Source organism: Trypanosoma cruzi, genomic scaffold (assembly GCF_000209065.1).
Source record: "Trypanosoma cruzi strain CL Brener 1047053516799 genomic scaffold, whole genome shotgun sequence".
NCBI classification, from domain to species: domain Eukaryota; phylum Euglenozoa; class Kinetoplastea; order Trypanosomatida; family Trypanosomatidae; genus Trypanosoma; species Trypanosoma cruzi.
In genome coordinates, this window is record NW_001849536.1 from 17,505 (window position 1) to 38,439 (window position 20,935).

The 20,935-nt window shown below is 58.3% G+C and overlaps 1 protein-coding gene and 2 pseudogenes across 1 annotated transcript, besides 5 other annotated features; all 3 read right to left on the minus strand.

The window, feature by feature from the left end:
• Positions 1 to 26: part of a sequence feature (AT_rich) that runs on past the window's edge.
• Positions 1 to 20,935: part of a sequence feature (areas not merged during assembly with more than two copies in the genome that could not be assigned to a particular haplotype) that runs on past the window's edge.
• Positions 316 to 335: a microsatellite.
• Tc00.1047053510607.70 lies at positions 561 to 2,588 on the minus strand (annotated as a pseudogene).
• On the minus strand, positions 3,269 to 6,985 carry Tc00.1047053510607.75 (annotated as a pseudogene).
• Positions 7,292 to 7,316: a microsatellite.
• Positions 10,288 to 20,742, minus strand: Tc00.1047053510607.80 (dispersed gene family protein 1 (DGF-1), putative; the record flags this gene model as incomplete). Its single annotated transcript, XM_808825.1, has 1 exon — positions 10,288 to 20,742. The coding sequence occupies one exon, from the start codon at positions 20,740 to 20,742 to the stop codon at positions 10,288 to 10,290; it is 10,455 nt and encodes a 3,484-aa protein (XP_813918.1).
• Positions 15,764 to 15,813: a microsatellite.

The window sequence follows — 20,935 nt, forward strand, 5'->3', positions numbered from 1 at the left end:
CAAAAAAAGTTAAAACAAAAAAAAATCGCCTTGAAAAATTTTCAAGTTCACAAAAAATAACACATTAACGCGGGAAAAGCAAAAAAAAAAACCGGTTGCATATTCTTCTTGCAAAAGTAAGAATATATTTGCTTCAGCCGTTCAACCCTCTGGTGTCCACACAACACTTACATTTCATTGGGACACTCAGTGCGTTGCTGCACATCCAGCCTCCCTTTTTTCATCGCTCCATCGTCGTGGCGCTCAATGCCGAGTGCACGTGTCATCAACATACGGAAACATTAAAGACATCCCACCAGTCTCAAAAAGTTACACTATATATATATATATATATACAAACAAATGCCTTGCGGTGCAGTCCCCGGAGGGAGAGCACACCCTTCGTAAAGACTTACACGGGCAGAATGGGGTAGTCAAACCAGAAATAGAAAAAGATAAAATAAAGGGTGCGTCCACGCAAAAAGTCAATTATTTCGGAGGGTGCGTAGAGAGGCACATATGTTCCCACTGGTGGCAGGGACCCCCCGCTCCGACTTCTCAGTAAAGAACCAAAAAGCCGCTCAGCCCCAGCAGCAGCAGCACCCGCGGCACGCCCCCACGCATGGAGTCGTCACCATTACTTTTTTGGCGTCGCTCTTCTTGACCATTTTTAGTTCATCGTCACTCAGTGGGCGGTCGCACAAAAAGACCTTCGTCATCGTCACATCGCTGTCGCTGTCGTCGTCGTCTCCCCAATGTAGAAGTGCGAGACTTCCCCACGCGTCTTAGGTGTTGGTCTCGTTTCCAAGCTCCCCACAAGCCGGCCATCCACGCACACGGAGCTCCTTGTTGCCGCCCTGCAGCATCAGCGCCACCTGGTATTCTCTCTCCGGCTCCCACGTGCTGCCATATACAGTTTTATTGCCGTCAAACGCTGTCTCCCATTTACCCTCAGTGCTGTGCAACAGCCCAATGATAGTCGTGCTGACCGGTGAGGCAAGCACCGCACCCAGCAGAGAAGTGCTCAACCTCGGAACCTTTTGTATGGCCACCGTCGCCACAAGAGTGAAATCACGGCTTACAAAAGTGTACAGCCCAGTTCTCTCCCGGCTGTTTACGGGCCACGTTGCCCCGGACCCAGGCCTCCTGAATTAAAACCCATTTTCAACCTTCACTGCATTCGTCACCGTTGCATTCACGCAAAGGTAATTGTCAATCCACGTCCCGTCACCACTGGCTGCATTGGATAAGAGTCCAACCAGACCAGCCGTGGGCATGGACGAAGCGGAGAAGGAGGCATCCAGCTGTGCCCAAGTACTGAGGGCGGACCTGATCGTCTGCAGATCCTCCATCAGGCGAGAAAGTGAAATGGTCCTGCTTGCTCCAATAACCGCATACTGCGAAGGGTGCAACGCACCATCCAATTACAGCGGGGTGTTGGCAAACGTCTGACTCACATCATCCTCCACAAAAAACAATCCAACATGAAACGTGTGTTTGTTGTCCGTAAAAAAAGGTTAGAGCGCATTGGCCCTTTTCTCCCCCGAGAGTTACCCTCTCTGGGTGTACAGCATGAGTTTCCCTCCATCAATTTTCGCGGCGATAAGGGCTTCCACACGCAGGCTCATGTCCCAAGAGACTCCTAATCGTGACTTGACCCACACGCCTGGGAGTATTCTGACAGCCTCCGTCCACGCGTTCCCCATGTCATGCAACTCGTACAACTTGCGGCCACTCTCAAAAAGAGCAAACATGAAAGGTGATCCCTCCCATTCGGTGGTGTGAGAGTCAAGACATTCCGCAAAGGAAATGCCTTCTAGGTGCACCCAGTTATTGCCGTTGTCCGTCAAATAAATGGTAATGGAGACAAATTCACGCTTGTCATTCCTCGCCGCAAAAGGAAACACAAGCATGCCATCCTCCATAAAAACACCGGCACCAGCAGTGGGGAAACGCTCCTTCGCGTCTCTTGTATTCTGCGGGATCTTCTTTTTTAACAGCAATTTGGGTTCACCCCAGTTGATCGGTTCACTCGGCTCGCCGTCCCTGGAACGAGTGGCCTCACCCACAACCAGTCGAATGCCTGAGTCAATTACGTTCCAACTCTTTTTAGCATCGTAATACTTCTATTCATAGATTCCCACAAGTGGAAACGCCCTCTTCTCCTTCGCAGTGGTTGCGGGTTGGCGCGCAACACCTACACTTCCCGTTTAATTCGCTGTACTCAACACCGTGTGCGTCCTCTGTGTATCCTTAATGGCCTCAACGACAAGAGAAGACAAACCCCACGCAGGGTAGACGTACCCCGCAACAATGTCAGCTGGATAAACCTGTTTTGTTTGGCAACGCGCCAAAGTACCCTCAGCAAGCACAGCCATTACCCCACCAGCACGGACGAGAGAGGGTAAAACAAAGGAATCCTTCACTTTACTTTCAGGCCCATCTTTTGGTTTCACCGGCGTCTCCTGCAGCACAAAACTTTCGGCACATTGCAGCAGCTGCGCACCCCCTGACATACTCCCCACAGCGTGTGCAGCCCCACTGCCGCAGCAAACCAACACAACAAGAAGAAGCGCCAGCACGGCATAATAGAAAAGATGCCGGGACATGTCGGGCCTCTGCTGCCCACTCTCTCCCTTCTTCCGCCGGATCCGGTCACGCGGCGGCGGTTGTGTGCGCGGGGTGCCTTCAAAGCAGAAACACGTGAGAACATACAATTATGTGTGTGTGCGGTGTGTGTGCTGTCGTTGGTCCTTTCAGAGCCTTCGAATTTCACAGTATCGATTCGCATTTGTTTTCCTTCTTCGTGTGTGTTTGCGCGCAAGAAATCAAATTAAACTTTAAAAAGCACCAAAACAGAGCGTGGCAGGGGAGTGGGTGGCGCCGCCATCCACAGTGTGACACACCAGCGTCGTCGTAACCGCGACAGTAATTACTCTCCCCGTCAACAACGGCTCAAGCACTGTGAGGCCCCAGGCAGAAGCATACACACTGACGTTTGCGCACGGGCCAATACACCCTCCGGCAAACAGCACCAACCAACAGACAGACAGCACAAATTAGGTGCAAGCAAAATACCAAGTGCTGCGGGATCCTTGCAAGCAGCGCTCCCTCACTGCAGGGCCTTTAAAGCGTTCCTCGTTGCAACATCCCCACCACCCCCTCGGCGTGTCGGTAGATTTTCCCGTGCACCGGAACAAAAACAGCGGGATGCGTCAGCAGGGCTCGAAGACACACAGAGCGCACCGTCGACGCGATCAACAAGCGCAGGCCCTCGTGAAGTGAGATCTCACAACCGTGATCCCTCGGTTGACTCTCCTGAAAGTAAAGGAGGCATGAAGTGTCCTCTTCTCTACAGTAGTCCCGAAACGCAAAAAAACTCCGCAGGACATCCCGCGCAGCCACGGCCTCCTCAGCAGCCCGACAGTCCACGCCGCCGCACCGCTCCTCAAGAGGTCGCCAGGCCCGGTAAGGCAAGCAAAAGGGGACCAGCAATTTGGTCAGGGCGTTCAGAAAAATGAGGCGCAGCAGTCGGGTAGGCGCGGCCCATCCACGTCCTCCCCCTCAACCGAACCATCACACAGTCGAATCACACACCCAAAAAGAGCAATGGCGCCAAAAAAAATAACAAGGACACTAACGCCTCGTGCTCTCCTCAATGTAGTGTCGTGGCACACACGAGGCATCACAAGAAGGGACAAATACTTACATCCCGTCGGCATAGGCACGGAAACAAAGCGCGGATTTTGCCCCCGTGAACTCCCATCCAAATAGTCTCAGCCACAGAGTGTCTGTCACCGACCCTCAGGAAGGGCTGATTTATCAACTGCTGCTGATCGATCTCCGGCGATTGAAACAAAAAGAGCCACTGTCTCCCGAGGTCCGTCATCACCCTTTCCTCCCATTGAAGAAAAAAAAGCAAAGTGACGGTGTGGGCGTGTCTAGCTGACAGAAATGGAGGAAGTGACTCCAGCCGTGAAACAAATTGAACGAATCCTCCTCCCAAATTCTTCAAAGAGACCGGTCGGTCAGCTGCCGAGGTTGACGGCGCGGAGGACAACACCTTGAATGCATGGAGCACTGCAGCAGCCTGAATATATTCTGCAATATCCGCGGTCAGTCCATGAACGTACAACAAAGGGACAGCAAGTTCAAAGGGGCGTGTGAACCTGTCAGTGATCACCCGCGCCGGAGGATCGCCACTCCCACCCTCTAGGGGCACCTCAATGACGTCAAATATTTCCACCGCATGGCATAAATTAGTGCCTTGCAGCACCCCATGCAGTGCAGCAATAGAAAACCACCTCGAACACGGCGTGCGACAAAGATACCAAAGGAAGGTGCAGCAAATGTCCTCCACATCTCAGCAGTTCCAATCATCCAGTAAAAGACAGGAGCGTCACACAGCACCCACGGACTCAGCAAATATGGCGTCAAAAGGCAGCGAGATGTCAGATGTCAAAAGGCCCGCATTTCCTTCCCCCCGTGACACTTCCACAAATGAATACAAACGCCATGCTCTGCGGCCCCTCGACCCCTTCGGGACAACTTTGCGGCCACATTGCAACAACTCAATTTGGCTGGCGATCAGATCCAGTCGTCGCGGCAAAACAGTACAGAAAGTAGGATGGTGAGCCCGCACATTCGCCTCGTCGATGCCTGCCTCAGCTGCAAGAGTGAAACTCGTCTTCCCAACAGCCACACTTCGGGTCGCTGAAACTACTGCCCTCACACCGGCAACAACATCTGCAAGCGCCTGTAATTCCTCGACACAGCCCGTCAGAAAAAACCAAACCGGCACTCAACCCCTGCAGCCACACATCCCTCGTAACCATTTGCAAACTCGTCATCCAGTAGAAAGACCCCAACAAAATAACAAGAAGACCGTTCATTGCTGGCAAGGGTCAAGAACACGTCTCTTTCATCCTGCTACAGATGATTATGCCTCCTGCGTAACGCGTCTAAAAGTACGCGGTGCGCCACCACCGAAACAGAGGGCATGTTGCCCCATGACCCTCCCTCACCACAGGGGTCCAATAAGCGCAGCTGGCCATCCTCTCAGCAAAGAAAAGGCCCAATGGAGCGGACACTGCAGTGTGCGGACAACCCAGCAGAAACTCCCTCAGAGAACAAATGCTCTTGAATGCCCTTCAGAAGAGGCCAGCGGGTTGGCCGTGAAGCCGATAGACACCGGAGAGCCACCTGCTCTGCACGCATCCAATGACGCAATCGAGAGTGCAGTGTTACAGGGCACATCAACCATCCTATTCTCGTCTCCTTCTGTGTGGGCATGACAGTCCTGCCATCATCCCTCGCCCTCACAAACTATTCCACAGGGTCCTTTGACCAAATACCGCCACACTGCGATATGCCACCGGATAAGTGATTCCCATACCGCACACAATAATAAAATGTTCCCCACGTCGAGGACCGCAGTGAAAACGAGCACAACGATGAGCAACACGAGAGTTGTCTGTGCTCTAATTCATCACAACACTCTGCCCCCCGTTGGTTCAGGCCTCTGCCACACGAAGAGGCACAGATGTAACATCATTTGCACGCAACAGAGTGAAATCCGCAAGAACATTGTCAGAGTCATACAGGACGCAACAACCACCAGCACGGTCAGTAGCCGTTGTGGGCATATTCTGCAAAACATGGTCCACGCCCACAGAAAATTCTTTGTCCAGCTGCACAAATAATTTATTGTTGGGCCAAGCAACGTGGACCAAAAAAACGACGACACCAGTCGATATTCGGTCGTAAAACCGCCAGTGAGAGCCATTGATTGGAATAAACACCAAGGCCACCAACGGCCAACAAGAACTGCAAAAAGGCATTCGTACTTGAATCAAAGAACGGATTCTTCTCCTCCATGAAGAAAAAAAAACAATATTTTTCCTCCTTACAGAGCCTTCCAGCAATGAAACACCATCATGCAATCCGCCCTTATCGGCACTACTCAGGAGCACAAGAACTGTGCAACGCGTAGAGGGCGCTGCAATCAAGCGGATGAGATGCTCCACGGCGGCAAGCAGACTCCTCCCAGGCCAGGCATCAACCAGTCGCGAGCAGCATGTCTCTTCATGGGCTCGCCGTTTTGGTTCCAAGCAAGATGGAAGGCTTTCGTCGCTCAGCACCAACCCCGCGTTGCATCGTGTCGTCAAGGGAATCAAGTGAGGACGACGGAGTACATCATCAGGGAAATTGCCCTCATATGTGGGAAACGGCATCGCACACGCCGGAAACAGGTGCGCATGATCTCCCTCCACGTCAGCTGCGCAGCCTGTCAGCTGAAGGAAAATTAGGTGAAAAGGAAGTCAACGCACTCACCTCCACCCCAGACAGTTTTATCAGGATGGTCGAATCATCAAGTCGGGGGCTCCACACTTGTTGAGGGATATTGTGACGCCCTGACACGTCCACGTGCATGTCCACACAATGTCCTACTCCTTTTCCCCCGTCGCATGCGTCCGCACCGTCTTTTAAGCCACATCCAGGAGGGATCGGATGGCGAGTAGCACCTGGTCAGCCAGTAGCGTTCCATTCCTTAAGGCTCCAAATATCAAAGCCCAGAAATCTCCGGCCATCAATCAATGATGCCGTTGGCACAAGACCTTCTCTGGCCAACGCCTCACACTTGTGCCGGAGCACATTTTATCCCATGCCTCGCTGACGCCGCCCTCAGCATCCTCTACGGGTACACCGTGCATTCCCTCCCAAAATACGGGTGTGGACTACAATTTAAGAAAAGTGCACAATGAGCCTGCAAACCGCTCGCTGAAAGTTGTAATTGTGTTGGGTGGCAGGGGCAACGCAATCACACCTCGCGGCTCCTCAGGAGATTAAACAAGATAGCAATCGCCATTCAACTGAGATGGGCTTCGCAAGCCCCTTGCGACTTTTGTCCGATGGGGTGCTTCAGTGCGTATGAAACCTTGTCCGCGGGACGGAATGCCTATGCGATCTAAAAACGTAAGAATAAACTCACGGAAGAAAAATACATAAAATAACGGAAGCAAAATGCCACAAGCAAAAAAAAAAAAATAGGAAAAATTTATGGAGCGACATAGATATGAAAATATGCATCGATCAATGAATAGGTATAACGATATGGGTATGACTACAAAGGCAATAACTTATTTACTGATGATGTGTATAGATATGGATATATCCCTTCTTTCCCCTCCTCATTAACAGATTGCTTGGCGTCTTGGTTTCTCAGCTTATTGATTGCTGTTTTATTGGCTATGTATGTGTATATACAGATAGGTATATAGTTGTCGATATTAATATCTATTCAGCGCTTTTAATATATATATATATACATATATATAGTTACTATTCCTCGTGTCAGCTCAAATAAATACAAAGGCCCACACGCCAGCCACCATCGCAGAGCACGTCCGCCCAATGATTAAAGATGTAAAAGAGAGACCCGGCACCCAAAGTGGGAGCCGGACAGCGGAGGCCGTGAAGCACACACCACCGCTACGCACCCGCCCCGGGGATAGCGCGGTGGCTCAATAATCCGCTGCTGCCAAGAATCAATAAAACAACAAATCACAGAAACAACCAAACATGGACGCTATAAATGAGAAAAGGGAGAGGAGAGCAGCCTGCCAGGAGCAAATGCGGCCTGCCGCATCTGCGAGGGTCCTTGTGTCTTCTCGCCGCGCGGAGGTACTGATGGGGCAGAGCCTTTCCACTTCAAAGTGGAACCACACCAATATTTCCGTGAAGCACGACTTCCCCACTTCTCCAATTTCCGCTCCATGCTTTTTTCTGGTTGCCTGCAGAGCCGGACAGCGGGGTAAATGCAGACCTGCCTCTCCGCACAGTTCCGGTCGGCCGGTTTCCACAATGTCCGGCAGATGCCCGTAGCGTGCCGTGCGGTAGCGGGTCAGTCAGGCATTGCTGTGGCACGGAAACCCGCACGCTAAACGGCAAAACCAAACCGGTTGTGGTCGCAGCGGGATGTCGTCGCCGAGCAACGTGCGCCTTCTCCGCGGCCTGGCCCTCTGCCGCCGGGAAATCGGCAACAGCGTGACGTTCATCAATGCATGTGTGCGTGCCAATTTAGGCACACGGTGCATTGTTTCTCGGTAGCATTCTCCTCCTGCGTGGAGGCGGGGGTTCTGCGTTGGTTTGATGCTCTTCATGCGAAACTTCGAGCTTTGCAGCGCGTGGTTATTCATTCTCCATTTTTAGTGTCACGACTTTCTTTCTGTCGGGTGTTTGTGCCGGGTGTGGGTGGTCAATCCCCTGGCATTCCCCGCCTGCCTGCCGCATCAAGGGCATTTATGAAGTGCTTCCTTCTTCGGTGCCGACGGTAGCTCTGTTCGGGAGTGTTCGAGTGCCCGTATGCGGGATAGTGGTCCCGCTTTCGCTTGAGCCCTGAATTCAAAGTACGTGCATTCGAGCGCGGTGGATGCCGTCAGACCGTCATATTCCTGGCAACGCCTCCTATTTGTCGGGGGAACTCTTGCTTGTGGAAGTGCCAAAGATGAATTACGGTTCCGGCTTGACTTTCGTACAACACCGTGCAAAAACTGCATGGCAGTGGCTTCGGCATGGGCCGTGCAGTCTGTGGCGGAGGTGCGATCGGTGTGCCGTCTCTCGCTCTCGTCCTCGCTCAAGTGCTGGGCGGTGGTTCCGGTGGGATTTCTGGCGGCTCCGACTCACCGCAAAAGCCAAATTCCCGCAGCGCCTGGGAGCGCTTAATGCCATGGGCGTTAACCATGTGCGTCACGACACTAGTGCGGCAGCTGCAGTGCTTGCCGCACACCGGGCAGTCTGCCGGGCGTCGGATCGTGGCGGGGTGGAGTCCAGCGGGAGGAGGCGTTTCCGTGCGAAATTCTTGGCGTGCCTGCTGTGCGGCATCCGCGCCGCACCAACGGCATGTGCGTGGGGTGGCGGGTTGCAGTGGTCGTAGCAGCCATCCGTATTCGTGAGAAACACCGGTGCGGAGGCAGGCTGGTGCAGTCTCCTCCCTGCGAGTGACAGTGGAGCCCGTGCGCGTGGGTCCCAGTCACCTGCTGCAGTGGAGCGGTGAGCTCCTGGCCTGAGCTGTCGGACACCAATAATACGTCCGGCCAATGCGACGATGCCGGTGCTCCATGCGTCTGTGAGCTGTGCGAGGTTGGACGCCTCCTTGGCTTATGCATCACAAGCTTCGTTCCTGGATACGCCGCAGTGGCCAAGGACAAACTGCATCCGTGTGTGCGTTCCTCGGCACTGCGGGCAAGAAAAAAGGGTACGTCCACAATGTGAGTCACCAGGTGATCCAGAACCGTCGACGTGTGCTTGCGTGCTTCCACGGTTCAACGAGAACGTGCAGACACGCACGCTGCCGCGGAAAAAGTCTCGGTGAATATCGTACTCTCCATGCTAACACCGCACCCCTCTGTATCTGCTGTGGTGCATGAATTTCGCACGGCCGGAGGGGAATTGGGAAAAAGAAAAAATTCCTCGTGGAGGCATCCTCGTACCAGCGTGGCCAATCCGCGACAATATCCCTTGCCTGTGGAATGCGGTGTGCCAATTAAATTAAAGGCCGCGCCGTGAAGGGATGTGCAAATTGCCGGAAGTGGCCGTCACACCTCCTGCACACACAAAACACGCAGGCCGTAGCGGGCAACGAATCCCAATGCCGCAGCAACCAAGGCTCCCACGTTCCACGTGCACACCTGAGGGGTACAGCCATGGCGGTGGTTCGCTCAAGGACTATTGTGGAAAGTGACTGGAATGGCTTTGTTCGTCAATTCCACCGCTAAAGAGACATCGATCCCCCTCTGCACTCGCACACACCAGGGCAAGCCGGAATCACGGCAATGCGTCGCGCCTCAATACATAATCCCGCTCAACGGCGTTCCTGGAAACCTGGAGTCCTGCTACCACTCTGTCGCCGCTTTGCCCCTGAGAATTGTAATGGCCCCTGCATGCAAACCCACGGTAAGGCAGAGCCGCAATTCATTACTTCCAATAGGCGGTTCGCTGGATCCTTCTTCCATTGCACAAAATGAGCGCTGAGTTCCTCGCACACAACTCCATGAAATTACAGTCCGATACAACACAACATCAGGAGCAACAAGGGCGACAGTACAATCCCCTTCCACACAGTCATCATGAAACGGGAAAAACTCCTGAAAGCTCCCGCTCAAAATAGAAACACATCGATAGAAACAACAATCAACAATACCGTCGGTGCTGTTAACGATGGCTGGCTGTGGGGCGCAGCACATCCGTGGCTCCGCACCCTCCCCCATCAACCAACACCGCACGCCTGTCAGTTCCACGTGTTGCACGTCACAGGAGGGCGTGATCAATTTTGCCTCTCGCACTGGATGCACGGTCGAGCAGGCTCAGAGCGTCTGAGCGGGTGCCACCGGACACAGACTGCAACGGCGGTGCGGGTGGTCGGTACGACGACGCAACGGTGGTGCCCGTGGCGTACAACGATGACGTCATGTCGTGGAGCTTCTGCGTCTCTTCGTCACTCTCCTCGCCATCGCGCAGCAGCGCCTCCAGCCCTCCACGCTGCGGCTCGCGCAGCTCCTGCCAGTGGCGGTCCTCCGCGTACCACACAACGACGCTGTACACAGTGATCGCAAGCAGCACAGTAGTCAGCAGCAGCACGATAGCCGCATAAACCCTCGCACCGCCGTCGCTCGGCGCAAGGTGGTTGGCCGCGCTCACCAGGCACAGCGCCGCAAGGAGCACAAAGCTCACCGCGTGCAACACCGTCAGGAAGGCCGAGCGCATCATGTTCGTGAAGGCAACCACGCCCGCGCCCGCAAGCAGCACAGCCGCCATACAGAAGTACTGGACGTGGCAGCCTCCCACGGGCGGTTGCACAGCAGCAATCAGGCACACCACACACAGCACCGACAGCTGGAACACGCACCAGTACACGTAACTGCCCCTCATGTTCGTCAGCATGCCGCCGTACATCCGCTGCTGCGCTGCGGGGTGCCAATACCCGACGGGGTACAGCAGGCGCTCGTGCAGCGGCTTCCTCAAAAACTGCCAGTACTTCGTGAAGCTCGCGCCCGTGTGGCGGGCAATAAAGTAGCACACACCAGCAGGGAACGCCACACCGTACAGCACGCCGAAGACGCCGATCACGCAGTGCTGCACGCGGGGGCCGGGCATCACCAGTGCAAACATCGAACCAACGAAGATGCCAAGGTGCATCGCGTGCGCCACAACGTAAGTCAGGCTCGGGAAGCGCATCGCAGCCCACGCACTCACCGCGTCCACGCCGCGCCACCGCTGAAAGGCCGCCGTCACACCGCAGTGCACGCACCCGAACACAGCGGCGAGCAGCGCGTTGCCCACCACCATCCACAGTGGATCAAGGGCAGCGAACACCGACAGGAAGTACGGCAGCGCAACGGTGCTCGCACGCTCCTGCGCCGAGGCGCATGACATCCTCGCAAACACGCCAAGTGCCTGCATCTCCAGGATGGAGCCCAGCCCGCCGGTCACCACCACAGCAACAGCCGTCGCACCCGCAACAACGCCGGTGATCGCCGAGAGGGCGCTGGCAGCGGCGGGCAGTTTGTCAGACCTGATCGTGAAGGAACCAAGCAGCACACCCTTGCAGCCGCCAGACACCGCCACAGCGTCGCAGCGAATGACTATCGTCTCGTCGGCTGCAATGAAGTAACCGCGGTGCACGGGCACAGCCAGCTCCAGGACGGTGGACGGATTCGTCGCGTTGCGCACCCACGTCGCGTTGCTCAGCATCGCTCCCCACGGACCACCAAACCCACTCGGCTGCGCCGTCGACACAGGCACAAAGCTCAGGTGCGTGCCGAGCTGCGGGTCGCTTGCCCACCGAAACGGCGGCGGCAGCGCCACCATCAGCAGCGTCGGGACGGCGCTCCCACCGCCGCGAATGTCGCTCTGCGTCAGGCTCCCACCAGCCGCCGTCGTCGTCACGGGAAGCGTCGGGCACGCTACGTCGCTCCACCACAGCGTGCTGCTCACCGACGTCGTCGGGGTCTGCGTGGGCGACAGCGCCACCGTTCCCGTCACCTGCAGTGTCTCCGTCGGCCCGTACTGCGTCGGACTGTAGTGCGTCGCGCTCAGGCTCGGCGTCCACGTTGGTGTCGGCGTCGGGCTGCGCGTCTCCGTCAGCGTCGCCGCGTGACTCAGCAGCGGCAGGGCAGACGTGCGGTTGCACCCGTCCACGTGCGGCAGGTACACCGGCAAGCAGTCGCGCCCGTACCCGCCCTCAGCACAGCGGCAGCGACACGACCCCGACATCGCCCTCGTCGCAGCAGCAAAGCAGCGCACGTCGGCATCGCACACGCCACACGCCAGAGGGCGGAATTCCCCGATGATGCCGGCAGACCTGTAGTCCATCGGCTGCAGCGCCTGCCCGTTGAGCGTCAGGCACCCCACGACGAACCTTCGGCCGGCGCCTCCGAGCGCAACGGTGCCGTCCATCACGACGGGCCCACTGCCGGCGTTCCCGTGGAGCGTCAGCGTGCTCTGCGCAAGGTCCACACGGCGCGGGTACGACGGCACCGACAGAAGCCTGCCGCTGACGCTGTTGCCGCGCACCGACAGCCACGACCCGGACACAAACGACGCCGACCCCCGCAGCACCAGCAGCGCGCCATCGGTCAGCGCACCGGCGTTGTCGTTCACTACGACGGCGGACGCGTTGGCCTCAACACCGCTGTCAAACACCAGCCCATGCGCGGCGTACACCTGGCTCCCCGACACGCGCAGCACAGCGCCCCCAGACGTCACCACGCGCGCACTTGCGTACAACGCATAGTCGCCACCGAACACAGCCGCGTCCAGCGCGACACCGCCACCGACAACCTCCAGCACGGCGCCGTCCACCACCACCGTCCGCCCACCAGTCATCACGGTCACGAGGGCAACGCCGGACACAACCAGCACGGACCGCACGAGTCGCAGGCCCGACAGCACAAGCACCGGTGCGTACGGCGAGGACTGCGAGCCGGGAAGATACACAAGCGGCGTCGACCTCGCGGCAACCAGCAGGGAGTCCGTCACCGTCAGCACGGACCCCGCGGGAAACGTGCCGGTCAGCACAAGCGCACCGTTCAGCGCCTCCACATCGCACACCGACAGCTCCACCGGCCCGCTCTCGTCGCTCCCCGCCGCCCTTGCACCGCGCAACGCTCCACCGCCCATCACGTACAGCACGGCGTCGTTCAGCAGCGACACGTTCTGCACAATGATCCGCACGCCGTCTCGCGCCATCCACGGCACGTAGAGCACCGGACTCACGCCGTCCAGCACAACGTGGCGCAGCGTCACCTCGCTCGCACCGGCAGGCACAATGAACACCGACCGCACCGTCACGCCCTCGCGGATGAACACACTCGACGCGGTGCCCGCAGCGGGCGGCAGTGCGGGAGCTCCCACAGGCACGCACGCCTCGCCGTACCCACCGCTGCCGCACGCGCACACGCACACACCGTTCCTCATGCTCGCCGACGACGTCCCGGGCGCGTAGCAGTACGTCTCCCTGTCGCAGTCGCCGCACCCAGCAACGTCGATGCTCCCAGCGTCGCCAAAACCAGCTGCTGCGTACTCCTCCACCGTCGACAAGACACGTCCACCAGCGTCGTTGCACGCCACCCTCAAATGCGCCCCAGCCGAGAGTGACAGGCTCACCAACACCATCCGCGGCAGCAGCGCTCGGTTGCGCACAAAGCTCAGCGTGCTCCCAGCAGCGGTCACGGCGCCAGCGGCGTAGAGCATCTCCCTCGAGACGCCGTCGTGCACGTTGCCCTTCGCAAGCAGCATCGACCCGCCGGCCAGCCTCACCGTCGAATAAAACGCCACCGCGTAGTCCTCCGTCAACGAAAAGTCGCTCCGCACAAACGCCACAGCGGAGCCCGACACGCTCACAGCCCCGCGCACAGACACCGCGTGCTTGCACAGCAGGAAGTCGCTGTCAACAAACGCCACCACGGAGCCACCGCTGGCCGCTACACCGCCCTCCACCGACACGCACTGCCCCAGCGCCGTCTGCACCGACAGCCCGTCCACGTACAGCGCACCGCGCGACGACAGAGCCACGCCGCCAACCAACAACACGCCAACAGCGTCGCCGAACACCGCCGCCACATGCGTGCGCGCGATGGTCAGCACGCTCCCCGTCAGATTCACGTTGTGCACCACGAAGCACGCGGAGACATCGCCAAGGTCGTAGGTGCCGCGGTACGCAACACGCGCCTCTGCGATGAGCACCGAGTCCACCACAGTGACGCGCGAGCCCGGCGGAAATCGGTTCGCCACCACCACGCCGCCGCCGGAGCGCAACTCAAGCCCGCTGATCAACACATCGACGCACTCGCCAGCAGGCGGGTCGGACAGCCACCCAACAACGTACAGGCTCGCACCGCCCAAAAAAGTGCAGCTCGCCAGCGTCACGTTGCGCACGCTCCCTGACATCAACTCCACGTCCACCACGACGTCCGCCGCAAAGGTCACACCAACGTAGCACACCACCGACGTTCCGAACCTGACTTTCACCTCTCCATCCACACGCACGTCCCGCACGCACAAGTCGGCGCCGTCGGTGCTCGGTGGCTCGGGGACAGCAACGGGCAGGCACGCTTCGCCGTGGCCGCCCTCCGCGCACTTGCAGGCGCAGCCGTCACTCGAGGCCGTCGTCGTGTACGCGGGGAAGCACGACGTCGCAAGGGTGCATGGATCGCTGCAGGTCAGGAATGTGGCATTGTACACGGACGGGATGACGTATTTCGCCCCCTCCTCGCCGTTCACGGTGTTGCACGCAGCCACAATCGCTCCGTTCGTGAGGTCTCTGGACACTGCAAGTATCCGCAGCACTGTCGGCGTGCCTGTGCTGGACATGAATCGGTTGCCGGACACTGATACCGCGGAGTCGCGGAGATTCACCGTGGAGTAAAAAAAAGCAAAGGCTTCCGATGGGGATACACGGCAGAGGTTGCCGCTCAACTGCAGCCAAGAGTTGTAGTAGATGTTGGAAGAGTATCTTGGAAAAAAAACGACCAAGCTTCCCTGCATGTCGTTCCCCTGAAACACAACCGCTGAAAAAGACTCCACACGTAATGCCAAAATTAGTAATAAAAAGTACTTCACCGTCACCGACACAACGTTGCCTCGGATCACCACGGCAGAGCCGTTCAGAACCTTCAGCGATGAGGATTGGGCACAACCCTCAAGATTAATCAGCGTACTGTCACCGCCAGCCATATGAAACGTGTTGCCCACCACCGCAAACACAGAGTGCCACGACACCCTTAGCGCAGATCTGACAACGTGAATGGCGCTTGATGATGCCGCCACGGTCTGAAACACATTGCCACTCAGCACCACCGCGGAGTCATTGCTGATCGCCAGTCCATTCATCGCAACACACGACGGCTTCCTAAGATCCAAACCCGACCGAGGGATCAGCCTCGTGACCGTGAAGCGGTTCCCGCTGATCGTGATGTTCGTGCGCGGTGGAAACACACCCTCCGGGCTGAGCAGCGCGTCACGGAACGTGTTGCCGGTGACGACGATGTTAAGCGACCCCACAGCGGCGTACGCATTGCCCAACAGTAACAGCACGGCGCCGTCCCTCCACGTGCATCCATCGAACGTGACATTCGCCACGTCGCCCGCCATCGCCCCAATCAGCACCGTCAGGCTCATGCCGCCCCCGCTGAACGTCACGTTGCGGTAGCACAGCCACGACAGCCCGCCGCCCACAGACTGCGCAACCTCGGGGTACACCAAGTCGCTGATGCACTCACCAACCGGCGGTGGTGGCGGCGTGGGTGTTGCTGGTGGTAGCGGTGGCGGTGGCGGGCCAGCAGGCACAGGCGCAGGGACGCACACATCGCCGTGCCCTCCAGCAGCGCACTGGCACTTGCAGTCACTGACCGCCGTCGTCAGCGGAGCAAAGCAGTCGCCATCCTTCGTGCACTCCCCGCACACAGCAACCGTCGTCACGTTGGTGATGCCGTGGAGCTCCAGTTCTTCCGCCGTCGTCACCTCCCGTCCCGCGACCGTCAGACACCCAGCAACAAACCGGTAGCCGGCGTCAGCCCGAGATAGCAGGGACACCGGCAACCCCGTCGAGCCCATCTTGCAGCCCGTCAGCGTCAGCACACTACTGCCGTCGATGCTCACAAAAGCGGAATCAGTGCCGTATATCATTGCACCCAAACCCACGTCGTTGTCACGCCAATCCAACCAGCTTGACTGCTGAACGGTCCACAAGTTGTCGTTACAGATGGCGTAGCGCACGGAGCCGCTGTTCCCCACCACGCGCAACACGCTGTGATCCGATACGCTGAATCCGTGGCGCAGATAAAGAAGGCTTGCCCCAAAGGCCATTATATTGTTGAGCAGCGCAAAAACAGAGTGGTCACTCACACCGAGGCTGTACACGTAGAACAGGTTTGTGTATCCATCGAAGCTGCAGTACCGCACGTACAGCGAGCTGCCGCCCACCAGCGTCAGCGTCCCGATCGTGTACAAACCAAACGCATCACGCTTCGTTGCATGCGCCTTGACGTTGCTGACCAGCAGCGTCGACGCACTCAACACGACGTTCTTCAGCAACAATACGCTCAGGGTTTTGCTCACAACACCCGATAATTCGAACTCGAAGGTCTGCACCGCGTCAACCTCCGTGACGGCGATGTCGCAGTGCTGCGGGAGAGCACGCATAAAAGCAACGGTGGAGGAACGCATCACTGTCTGGCTCACGCGGATCAGGACGCCAGATGACTCCGCCGCCTCAGCGCCACCAACAAACTGCAGCGCGGCACCGCCACAGAATGTGCACCCAGTGAAAGTGATGTTGATGGGAAGATGCAGCGGCATACTGTTGAGGAAAAACGTCAACACAGCACCCACGCCGCTGAATGTCACATCCACGTAGCAGTGGTGCGTCTTCCACATCTTCAGCGTGAGGTTCGTCAGCGTCTGGTTCACCACGCAGCTCGTGTCGCCGTCAACGGCTCTCTCCGCCACGGGCGGCACAACCGCGTCGGGCACCTCGAGGGGAAGACACGACGCGCCATGCCATCCGTCCCTGCAGCTGCACGAACACGAGCTGCGGTCCACCGACTCCGTACCGGGCATGTAGCACGCCGCGTCGTCGTTGCACGTGCCACACCTGAAAATCACCACTTCCTCCGGAAACACATAGTCGTACGACACCTCCTCATCGCCCTGCAGGTTGCACCCAACGACAAACCGCGCGGGTAACTCAACAATCGTCTGTGACAGAGAAAGATCAGCAAAGGGATAACTATCGTCCGCCTGACGGTTGCGTGCAAGCGCCACGGTGGTGCCGCTGCCCGACAACTTAATTTCTTGCCAGGAATGCGGAATAATTAATACTGAGGCGGCACTCACGTTGTTGTCCGTCACACGCCACTGCGCACCGCCCTCGAGGGTCACCGAGCCAGACAAATACACCAGCGCGGGATCAAAAAATTCAGTACCGCCAACAAAGTCGCAATCCGCCACTCGCAGCAGCCCCGCGGAGCTCACGGTGGTATCCCCAAAAAAAATAACGCCATTAGCCGCTCTCATCGTGTTGTTCTCGACGTCAAAGTAGCCGCCGTTCTTCACACCAACAGCATTAACGCAAACAGATGATTCCACACCCTCATCTTCCTCCGTTGTGATCAGCGTATTCCCCTTCACAATGATCCCGCCACCATCAACAACAACACCATTGATGAAACAGACCGCGTACCTATTCGCCCCAATGTAGTTGTCAAGTAGCAGCAGCGTCATATTCGCACTGAGAGTAAACTTCACAAAGGAAATGGCGTGGCTCGACGTCGTCACAAGCGTACTGCCCACCACCAGTATCTGGGAGCTCGCACCAAAATCACCCCTGAACTCCAACTCACCAGGATCCAGCATCGAGGATGTCACGTCCACGTGCACACGCGCACCACTCCCCTTGATCGACAGACCCACGAGGACGCACTGCAGCAGCGTGATGTTGAGTGTCTGTTGTGATGCATCAAAATACGACAGGTCCAGCACGATCGCAGCAGTGAAGTTCACATTGACGAAGCACAGACCACGCACACCGGGACCAGGATATTCCACGGAGCTTATGCTGCCACCGTGCACGCAGCGGACCTCCGTGTCCTTCGCGTCGGGGAGCGGAAGCGGCCCAAGACCGTCCGGAACCGCTGCTGGCAGACACGTGTCACCGTAGCCGCCAGCAGCACACACACACTCACAGCCGCTGATGCTGCTCGTCCTCGCTGCAAAGCACACGGCGTCCATGGTGCACGCACCACAGTCCAACACCGTCACGGGTGCTCCAATATTGAGGTCTTCTCCGTAATTCGTCACAGGAGAGCCCATTGCCTCGTTGCACACGCCGTAGATGGTCGGGCGAGAGTCGGATGGTGGTGACCAGTTGCTTGTCATACTTACACTTGTTGACGAGTACGAGCCGTACGTGATGTTGTTGTACAGTATCGACCACACACTCCGATCGCAAAACACCACGCCGTAGTAGGCAGCCACGTACACAACGTAAGCGGTGCGAAACTCGTTGTCGCGGTGCACCAGCCAACTGCCGCCAGTCACAGTCAGCGTGTTTGCAATGAGCATGGCGAAGCCAAGACGGAACTCGCTGGACACAACCTGCAGCACGCTGCCGCCATGCACCGCAACGTCCCCAAACATACACGCGCCGTTGTAGTATTCGGTGCTCGGCGCACTCCACGAGCTGTTCTGTATGGAGAACACGGAGCCGCCGCCAACACGCAGTTCCGACGCAAGAGCGTAAATCACGTGCGTCCACGACAGGACAGCGCAGTTGTCCATGTAGAAGACGCTAGACAGGTGCACGCCAAGGCTGCGCTCCACGAGGATCGCAGCGCACGAGCCCCCGCCACACACCAGCGTCGACCGCGTCATGACAAACCGCGTCGACAGAAGCCGGACACCGTCCAGGACAAGCACGGGGCCGTACCGGGATCCCGCACGGCCAGGAGTCACCGGCACGTACTGCGACGAGCCAACCGTCGCGCGCAGCGTTGAGTTCGCCAGCAGCACACTCGAGTGCAGCGGTATCGCGCCATGTAGCACAATCGTGCCCTCCAGTGAAGTCACATTCGTCATGTTGACGAGGGCGTGGGGCATCAGGCGCGCCGTGCTCTCGCTGAGGCCGCCAATCCGCAGCTGCGACCCGCCCGCAAGCACGCAGTCGCGCAGCGTCACGTTCAGCGCGTCAGCGAACGCATCCATCGAGCGCAGGTCCACCGCCACAGTGATCGGTCCGCTGAACACCACCGAGTCGAAGCACGCCGTCGCACGCCCACCGCCAACCGTCACCGACTCCGTCAGCGTCACGCCGGTCACGCAGTCCTGCGCACCGCCACCACCGCCGCCGGACCCCGCAGGCGGCACGTCAAACGGCAGGCACGCCTCGCCCAAGCCGCCGGCGCGGCAGCTGCACACACAGTCGGAGAACGACGCCGTCAGCGCATCAAAGCACGCCAGCGCGGCCGCACAACCGTCGCACGGCACCACGCTCACGGGGGACAGGCCGGCCAAGCGATAGTCGCCGCTGCTCTGCAGCACACGGCCGCCAGCACGGTTGCACTGCACCGACACGACGCCACTCGTGATCGTCGGCCCGGAGACGAGCGTCGCGCCGGTGGCACTGCAGCGCGCAATCGACACAGCGCCGCCGCTCAGCGTCACCCCCGACAGCGACGCCACAGACGACGCCTCGCCCACCGCCCACACGTCGTGCAGGTCCATCCACCCGCCGTCACCGACCGTCCCACCGTCGCAGCGCACCAGCGACGACGCAGCAGACCCCTTGACGCCCACGAAGCGCAGCACCGAATCTAACGCAATTAGGCGCTCTCCAAGCAAAATGCCGCCGCCGCTGCTCACAACCGACACGTTCGTCACGGAGAACATCGAGTGGCTCCGCAGACTGAGGCGCGACGAGGACGCCACACGCATCGCGGACGCGGTCGGACCGCCCGACGCCTCCAGCAACACGCCGTCAAGCACCACCGCGCTCGACAGCAGGTCCACACCGCCGCCAACGTACACCGCCGACCCGCCCGCCCGCGACGACCTCAGCACAGTGTTGCTCACACGCAGCTGCGTCTGCAACAGCGACGTCGCGTGCAGCACAAGCGGCGACGCCACCGCGTCCGTCAGCCCACTCAGCTGCGAGTAGCGCATCGGTCCCGGCGTCACAATCGTCGAGTCACGGACCGTCACGTTCGTGTGTGCCGGCAGGTTGTGCACAAACACAAGCGAGCAGTAGCCGCCGGACAGCCCGCTCACGCTCACCTCCAGTCTCCGATCAGTCGCCGGCTCGCCGCTGTAGCCCCGCACGTAGATCTGCGCACCGCCGTCGCACACGCAGTTCCTCATTTCAATGCGCAGCGCACCGGGAAGCATCGCAGCAACGTCGAACACCACAGCCACGCCGTTCGTGATGCACACGCCGTCCATCAGCACCGTTTCCACGGCGCGGCCAACCGTGATGGCTCTGTCCACCGTGCCGCCCCGCAGTCGCAACACCACCGCATGCACAGCAGGCATCCATGCCGCCGCCGCAACCAGCGCCAACACCACAAGCAGCGACACACGCACAGCTGCAATGGCCATGCGCAACACACGGTGCCGGCTGCGCGGACACGCACCCACCGAAGACCACATCCACCGACCCAGACACTTATCAGCAGGGCTGTCGTGGTGTGTCGCACTCGCCCCGTCGACCATAACTCCTGTCTAGCAAATCCCTTTCTACAGATGGAGAATCCAGTGGCACAATTCCGCCAGATCGTTATACCACTACTAATACTACTAATACTGCAAGTAATTCCTAACACCTTGAAACGATGGTTGTGCTGGTCAAGCAAAAGTATCTCTAACTGCATGCTCAGAAAAAGAATAGGAGGCAGCAACAACAACA